The 9,429-nt window shown below is 39.7% G+C and overlaps 1 protein-coding gene across 1 annotated transcript in view; it reads left to right on the forward strand.

Annotated features, from left to right (window-relative positions):
- Nucleotides 1–9,429, forward strand: part of rxrgb (retinoid X receptor, gamma b) — a gene marked incomplete in the record, with an annotated part of 37,433 nt that overhangs the window by 17,377 nt on the left and 10,627 nt on the right. The window contains 1 exon segment of the mRNA XM_014002955.1: nt 2,947–3,182. Within this exon segment, the coding sequence (XP_013858409.1) occupies nt 2,947–3,182 (236 nt within the window).

A 9,429-nucleotide genomic window follows, 5' to 3' on the forward strand; every position in this document is an offset into this window, starting at 1 on the left:
GTGTGTGTGTGTGTGTGTGTGTGTGTGTGTGTGTGTGTGTTTAATGGTGGATACAAACACACAAGCTTCCACATGATGAACCAAATGTTTAAACATCTAAAATAGGCATTTCATCACTCATTAGTGACATTTTGTTGAAGAAGACACAGTTTTATTTATGCTTTTGAGTCAAAGACATCAACCAGCGCTGTGTTATGACAGCCTCGGGCGTCTGCATTCATCATGTTGTTCGTTGTGGCTTGTATGTTACTGTACACGAATGATGTGATTTTGCCAAAGTTTGTGTGGCTCACAGCTACAACACATGCATGAAAAAAAATTACACTCTATGCCCCGTTAGCCAGCTGACTGACAGCTTTTCTAAGTAGGTCATCTATGTAAATGCCAGCCTGTCAGTTTACATCAATGGATGCAAAGCAGAGTGTGTGCCCTGTGACCGAAATCAGGTGGTCTCCGTGCTGTTTACCCATACCTTACAGAAAGAACACTGACAGCACAAACACATGCTGGTTTTCACCACTATGTTCTCAGGTTGTGTTGATATGATCCATTAAAATGTATTTGTGTTTATGTCACCTTTGGTTTGTGGTTAAAACTACCACAAATTTAAAGTGTGACTGGATTTGTAACAGAAGTCAGCATCCTGTTGCTCATATTTGAGTAGATGTGCACACATGAGATTATTGGGTATTGGTCAATACAGGCAAAACAATTAAYATGCTATTTGAATTAAATTAGGTTCAACTCAGTTATTTTATTTTTTCGTAACTACAACAAAATTTGTGCATCACATAAATTACACATTAAAGATATACATTTGCAAATTTCCCCACTGTGGGATCAGTAAAGTTGTATCTTATCTTATCTTATCTTATCTTATCTTATCTTATCTTATCTTATCTTATCTTATCTTATCTTATCTTATCTTAAAGAACTATAATACAACAATAGAAGAAGGATAACTATAAATAGAAGATAAAGAGAGACTGTGTTTCATGACTGAACTTATTAAAATATCCATGAACCTATTGAACATGATCTCCAGCTCTCACTGGAGTGGTTTGCAGCTGCGTGTGAACTGGCTGGGATGAGGATCAGTGCCCCCAAATCTGAGACCATGGTCTTGAGCCGGAAAAGGGTAGTGTGCCTCCTCCAGGTTGGGGAAGAGGTCCCACCCCYAGTGAAGGAGTTTTAAGTATTTTGGGTTCTTGTTCACGAATGAGGGAAGAATGGAGCGGGAGATTGATAGGCAGATTTGGTGCTGCGTCTGCAGTGATGTGGGCGCTGTACCGATCCGTTGTGGTGAAAGGCTCAGCTCTTGATTTACCGGTCGGTCTACCTTCCTACTAGGGCTGGGCGATATGGACAAAAATAAATATCTCGATAATTTTTTTCATTTGACAATATCGATAATCTGARGATATCTTTCTTTCTTTCTTTAAAAAAAACATGCTGTCAAACCCTGCTTGCTTAGGACGTCTATGTATATGATAAACTACAAAAACATTGAGTGCGTGCATCCTTGCCAGCGATGGAGGTTTTTATACTTGGTGCTCATGTTATTGTATTCTCTGTGTGGCAGAATACTTTATAACTTGTGAAATGTTGTAGAATTGGAGAGCAAAAGCATGACGAACTAACAAACTGTTTGAATGTTGCACGTTGCGTGCAGTCTTTGCACGAGGAGCTTGGTCACACGTGCAAAGTTGGACATATGTGTTGGATAATGGTGCTCTGAGCACAAATATTTAATACAAAGTTAGGTTTTAGAGACCAAAGTACCATGAGTGAAGTGAGGGAGGAGAAGAGAGGAGCCTGCTCCTGCTGACCCACCTGGCTCTGCTCTCATTGGATAAAGTGCTCTGGGGTTTGTTTGGTTTGTTGAAAGTAGCATCCCGTTTGGAGCAGACTGGGCGACTTTAACAAGACCGCAACAGATAACGACCAGTTAATTCTGAAAGAAGCTCTTATAGACACATTTTCCACAAACTGTTCAAATGACGGACAAGACAGAGTTTTTTCCTCAAGAGTCAGTTCAGATGATAAAAAAATATATTTAAATGGATTTAAATCTCAGACCTGGCTTCATTATTTGGTCAGTGACTCTGAATCATKTTTGTCAATGGTGCCTAATCCTGGTCCTCAATGTCCGTTATCCTGCATGTTTTACATGGTTCACTGCCTTGATGCACCTGATTCTAATGAATGAGTGATTTACAATTTTCTACACACCACAAAGACCTGCTGAAGAGCAGAGACAAATCTCAAACATGCAGGATAGTGGCCCTCCAGGACCAGGATCAGGCACTCCTTGTGCCAACCTGTTTATACTTAATGGAGTCCTTTATTTAAAAATAGAAAGCATAAAAGAAGTGTCATAAAAATGAGCTTTTAATGYCTTTAAGCTACTGTATGTCATTTAGTTTGAATGCATTTCTGAAAATCTGACATATARTTAGTGTATTYTTTCATTTCTACTAGGGGTGCYCTGATAAATCAGACCGGACGATTTATCAGCACCAGCTTCCCTAATTTTYGGAGATTGGCCAATACTTAGATAAGATAGGTGGAAAAAATTGGCTTAGTATTGGCTCTGAAAATCAGCCACTGCTCCCTTTTGCTCTGCTGTGTGCTCTACCTAATGTCCGGTTAAAACAAGTTTATGTTGTTTCAAGGGTATTGTTCATTGRTTTTCAGTAAAATAAGATTGGAACGTTGACAGTGTATTATGACCTTATAACACCTGACAGTGTRAGTTATTTAAAAAATCGGTATCGGACAAAATCGGAATCGGCAGYTCAGACTTTGTAAAGATCGATGATGGACCAGAAAACTGCAGTCGGTGCACCCCTTATTTCTACCACAAAGCCCCAGTTAAGCAAGCCATTATTGAGTTCTAAGTATGTTTTATTAAGTAATACCTGACTACGTGTCTTTCTCTTGCAGATTCAACTGGGCCAATGAGTGCAGGCCACATTCATCCTCCTTCTATGGGCAGCATGGTGGGCCACCCTTCAGTTATCAGCACGTCACGGCCCTTACTGTCCCCCATGTCGGGCCTGGGCTCGCCGATGAATGGTCTGGCATCTCCCTACCCCGTCATCACATCATCTCTGGGATCACCTTCTGTACCTCTGCAGGCTGCCCCCAACATGAATTATGGACCTCTCAACAGCCCACAGGTGAGAAAATGTTTGGGTGTTTGATGGTGGTATAAAAAACATTTTCTTCTTAAACCTTGAAATGTTTTGTTTATGATCAAATGTTGTACTATAGCCTCTTAGGTCCCATGTTTACTTTGGTAAACTATTCAAAAAAGCATTTGAAAATACCAGTAAACCTGTTTTTGAAAGGGTGACGTGTTGAAACTAAATCCAAGTGAATTGAATTCGGTGTGACTAGTTTGAATACCTCGGCTTTACTCTCCCGCTTACCCTTCCAATGCCCTTTGAACTAAAGGTCAACTCTGCCATACTACTGTTACGCAAAAGGAAGCCCAGTCCTACTTTGACCCTTTAATAGATAAGAAGAAGACAGATAGGGGGGGGGGGGGTGGCAAAGTTATTTTTTCCCCACTTTTTCTGTTAATTTGGCTTAGCTCTTGTTATAGATGTAAAACCAGTTCTCTGTGATCGTAAGCTTCTTGTTCAGTGAGTGGCACTACTAGAAAGTGACAGCGAATGGAGATAACTCCTTTAGGTGGTAAGCCAACATGGATGATCAGCTGCATGTACAGTAACAGAGACTCACAAGCATATGGTGTTTCAATTGCTGGACTGAGGCCAGCTGCAAGCCACAGCGGTCAGCGATGGACGTTTCTTCAGTCACAGTATGGATTTATTCTATAGGGACAGTATTCCTTGGCTTAGCATTCCTTTAAGGAACACATGTCCCTGGCTTTTTCATTGCTGAACTTTAGATTATGATTTATCTTATAATGAGAACGGACATAGTTATCATGATTTTGGTCAAATATTGTAATCTCATTGCTGCAAGGTCTTTTGCTGGAGATTATTCTCAGCTCACCAAACTGCTGCCCAWTCACAATCCTTCCTTGGACAATACACGTGTATACACTGCTGAATTCTCAGCATTTACACTCGGATTATGTGTTGTGAATACAGTCACATCAAATCTTAGCTCATTATCTGTAAAACTGTCTGAGTTATTACCTGTTCGGTATTTTTTTAAGATCTTTTAGCTGCAATGGTCATCTCAAAGTAAAATCCAGAAGTGTCTGAAGTATTCACATTCATTGCTTACGTAGAAGTATAGAWATTAGGGTTTAAAAAGATTTTTTGGAAGTAGAAGTATCAACTAAAGCTTTTTACTCAAGTAAATGTGTAAAAATACTGGCTTTGAAACTACAAATGTTAACGAGTTGTAGATGTACGCCAAATAATTAGGCCTCCCTGAAAGTTTAATGAAAATCGGTTCTGTGCTTTTTTAGATATTTCACTGACAGACAGGCAGAGTTTAATGTAACAATTAATGGCAAAGTTTGAGAAATTTCCTACAGTCAGGTAGCGCTCAAAATATGTGTTAGGACTCAAAGGTGCATGTCAAGTTTTAGCTAAATATCTGTAAAACTCACTGAGGTAGATATGTTTTTCTGTTTGCTACAGTTAATTAGTTGTGGCAGTCATCATGAATGTGTTTTACTCCAAACGTTAATAAGTTGTAGATATATACCCACTTACTTTGTCAGTTTACTTAATTGAAATCTCTTCTGTCTACTGGTTAAAGAGATATATTGCCAACACACACACGCACACCATCAAAAACATAATTATACATTTTTTAGGATTAAAATTAGCCTGGTAAAAACCAGACCCTTGTCCTTCACTTTTCTTCGTACGAGTGTCTGGACTCTCGGCTACAGAGAAGCGATTCTTGCTGGAGGCGTGGCCTCTGCTGAAGTTTAAAATGATTGGATCAGTTGGCCGCGACGTATGTTGCTGTGAAGGAGGCTAAGCTAAGAAGCTAACCGGAAATCGCTGTAAGCAACCCTCCTGAGAGGAGAGAAGTACAGAGCCAAACGAGACGACTGTAAATGAGAGCTGCTGCTTTGTCAGACAAACTTAATTTAATTTGGAAGCCTTATCAACGCAGACTGMCTTCATTCACTTCCTCCACTGCTGTATGCTAAACTAACAAGCAGACATTGCGCAGAAAATCAACGTCGTTCAAAACTCCGCCTTCTGTTTGCTGATTGGCCCAGGTGAAATAAACTACAAGCAGACACTGTGCAGAAAATCAACGTTCTGTTCTCTGATTGGCCCGAATGAAATGCTCCCAAAGAAATCCTTGTCTATGGGAGAAATCCCAGACGGAGCAGTGAAGGGAAACTAGAATTGAGAGTACTGTAGCTGTGTAGGAAGGCAAGGGCCAGGCTAGGTTAAAATAGCTTCATCTTGAGTAATTCTTTTAAACCCATTACTATTTTTGAATGTGTTTGGTGGTGCTGTTGTCTCTGTGTTTATTTGCATTTAAGTTTGCGGCTAATGGTTAATTACATCAACAATTTGAGTCAATGATTATCTAAAAGACCTCATTAATCATCTCAGTACTCAGTCCGGTTAAATGATTAATTCTTCCAGCTGTGTTTCATCACTGTTACTAAAACGCTGTTTCCTTAAAATAACTTTTTGGTTAAAGGAAAATATTTTTCTTCACAAGCCCAAAAGATTTATTCTTTATTATATTCAGTCCGTTTGGATCTAAATCTGAGCAATGCCATTAAATACTGTATGATGCATTAATAATCCATAGAGTGTTTGTACCCAGTTTTGACAGCAGCTTGTTGATAATCTAGAGCAGCATTCTTTCTGAACAACTGCTTTTTAAAAACTCTGTTTTTAGTTTATGTAACATTAATTATTTGTGACAGCGCGTACTACAGGCTGCAGAYGATTTGCTGGTCACCCCTGACTCACCGATGAGCAAGTATGCAGGAGCTGATGTTTCATTTAATCGTGATTATTACGCCTCTGGGGCATCCACACTGGGAGGATATCATCGCATTTAAAGAAAACTAAAACCAAACTAAAAAACAAAAAGAAAAATTCATGTTTCTAATTTCTGAGTTCAGTCGGCCCTTAGAGGATAGGCAGAGTGCACGTRGTAAATAAATGATAGGAAATGCAAGAGGTGACTGGAGAAAAGAAGTTCTATACGTCACGCTGCAACAAACACATAGGTCAGAGGGGGACATGTAAGTCATTCTTCCCTCTAGTTGTTTTGCAGATGTTTGCACACAAACAAACACAAATAAATGCATTAAAGGGAAGGACTTCATATTTTTAACCAACCTTTTATACCCAAGTTTCAAACTAAGATCATCTTARAACAAGAAAAGACAGAGGTGTAGTTGTTTTGGTCGGACCTTGAAGATAATATTATGGGTATTGTGAGATGTAACGCTCAGAGTACGTGACTCTCATCTGCAACTAGTGTTGTAGTCAAGACCACCTGACCCAAGACCAAGTCAAGACCAGAGTGTATCGAGACCGAGACAAGACCAAGACTTTTAGGGGTTGAGACCAAGTCAAGACCAAGACAGGAAAAAAAAAGCTAGTGCACTYAAACATACAGTTTACTATACGCAGGTCGCTAACTTAATACAGTATGTAGAGCTAATATTGACTAAATCTCTTTGAATAAGGGCCAGGCAAAGAATTTTGGTGCAGAGACAGATTTGGTACAGAGTACAGAGACATTTTTTTGTGCTTCCTTTCAAAGTGAGATGATAAAAGTTTGAGTCCCCACCATCTCTGAAAATGAAGCACTGCAGAATTTACAAGTTGCTAACTTTCCTCTGGATATTGTTTCAGAAATACTATATAATCTTTATGATTTATGTAGTCYAATTGTTTTYTTGAAGATTTTGCAGACTTCTTCTCCTTCTCCCAGACAACCACTGTTCACTTTCTTGGAGWGCTGTGAGTGAYTGGAAAGGGGAGGGGAATGGGTGACAGCAGTAACAAAAATACACAATTCAAGATGAGTCATGCATGGATGTGAATCATTAAATTTTGCCTCCAATGAAAGCAAAGATGTCAACAAATAAATTGGACAATATTCTGAACATTTGGTGATTTTTCCACAGTTGTGGTCTTAACTGTTCTTGAAATGGACTGAAATGAGGAATGGAAATTAACTGGTCTCTGGTCTACGATGGATTATGTGTGAGATGCTAAATTGCTAGTTTTAAAATTTACTATGTGCTCTATTTACTTTTATTACTGTTTTCATTCTGTCTACTGTTTTATGATTATGGCTGTAACTGTGAAGCACTTTGGTTAACAGATATTTCTCGATGTGCTATATAAATAAATTGACATTGGCATTGACAAATAAAATCCAGAGTCCTTACTGTCCGAGACTGAGACAAGACCAGGTACAAATGCAGTCGAGATGAGAAAGGGGGTCTCCAGACAGGTCTCGAGTGCTACGACACAGTTTACTACCACATCAGATTTTGGCTCAGTATCTGTTCATTTGACTGAGTTAAATCCATTTAAAAAATGTATTTGTCATAGATTTAGATCTGATTATGACTTTCTCCAAGAACCAGTAAAATCCATCCAGTGGTTCATGAGATATCTCACCAACACACAGAAACAGGCAAAAAACATGGACTTTAGTCTACTTATGCACTGTAACACCTTTCTATCCCATCAAGATAATTAAAAAGGACCTATTATGGGGTCCTTGAACAAGATAGGATACYTCTGTGGGCTATGCAAAACATGCCCATTTGATTTAATTCACAAAATAAATCTCAGACAGTGAGATTTCACCCTTTCAGTTCTGCCTGTTCTGAGCTCCCTTCAGAACAAGCTGTTTATGAGAAAAGAACTGTTGTTGGCAATGCCCTCCCAACCTTTTGTTTACATTAGCTCCACTCTCCAAACATAGCCTTTATGTTAGAACTTCATATACTTGAAAATGGTCACTAGTACAAAGAGATGCACAACGGTACAACAGCAGTAGAAAGGCTGCGCACAGTGCGGCCACACCAGGCGAGGGCTTGGTAGGGACAGACTGAAGCGTCTGGCTGAAGTCCTGTGGCGCAGGAGTCTCCAGTTCTCCAGCACAAATCCTCCCTGCTGGATCGGTTGACGATGCACGCCGTGTGGCCACAGGGCGACAGACTGGTGCTCAAGGAGGCCAAAGCGCGTCTATTACCGCTTCCCGAAACCGGCGTGTGACGGGGGAAAGGCGAAGCTGTTCGCCTCCTCGGTCGTCGATCAAAGGAGCGCATTCAACAATAATTTGTGCTAAAGAACAAATCATGTTCATGTCAAACAGCAATACTAAACACAACACATCACTTACATCACCCTCATCTGCAGATTCGTGACGAACAGTAGGGACAGATGTTTCCGTCAACTGAAAGTCCTTGGGTAAATCCTGCTGTGCGCTTAGTTTTCAAAGTGCATCGTGCAATTATTTGCACAAACTACAACTTTCTTTGGCAATATTGCTAGAACATTGCCATCAAAAATACAAGTTAAAAACAGCAGAACTAACGTGAAGAAGTGGGCGGAGTCTCCACTCGGGTTACCAGGTTAGGGGGCTGGGCTCACCTTGGCATTACCTGCATTGTGATGTAACAATCCACAGGTTTTTGAAACAGCTCATTTGCTGACACTAACAAAACATTTACATATTGACAAGAAACAGCTGGGAATAACTGTTTGGCACTTGGACTGTTTCTGGAAGCAGTACAGACACTAATCGAAGCATAAAAACGTAAAAAAGTGAACTTTACATAACAAAACTAACCCAGACAAATGCTCTATGGAGACTCATTAGTGCTTAAATCACATTCACACACTGATAAGACACACATAAGAGGCAGCAGGGATTCAGTGTCTTGCCCAACGTGATCGAATAACTGTGAAATTGAACCGCCAACTCTCGCAGTAGAGTAACAACTCCTCTAACCACTCAGCCACAGCCGCCCCATGTTATCCTTCTTTGGGCAATAAATATTCATTCTGCTGAATTCTTTACAGTGGCAAAGGTCACAGGGCAAGAGGGTGATAAGAGACTGAAAACATGCAGAAGGCAAAGGAGCGGAGTTGGATTTAAATGTAAACATAAATCAGACATCTAAGAAATGTTTACCCCCGTTTTTTGGTTATCAGTCAGTTGAAGGCTATTTTTAAATGCCATGCCAAAGATATGATAATATTTTAATTTCAGCTTTTGTCCACAAAATTTTGGTTTTCATTTTGAACATTTAGTTTATTTATTTATTTAGTTTATTTAGTTTATTAGTTTAGTTTAAGAAAATTCTATAAAACTTTATTAAAAGTGCCATCTGCTGTTTGGTTTTAGAACTGCCTCACATGAGGTTCCCCTCCTGCACCTCCCTCATCAACATAGATGACATAGAACAACATATGGTGTGTGTATATA

Source organism: Austrofundulus limnaeus, unplaced genomic scaffold (assembly GCF_001266775.1).
Source record: "Austrofundulus limnaeus strain Quisiro unplaced genomic scaffold, Austrofundulus_limnaeus-1.0 Scaffold15, whole genome shotgun sequence".
Classification (NCBI taxonomy): domain Eukaryota; kingdom Metazoa; phylum Chordata; class Actinopteri; order Cyprinodontiformes; family Rivulidae; genus Austrofundulus; species Austrofundulus limnaeus.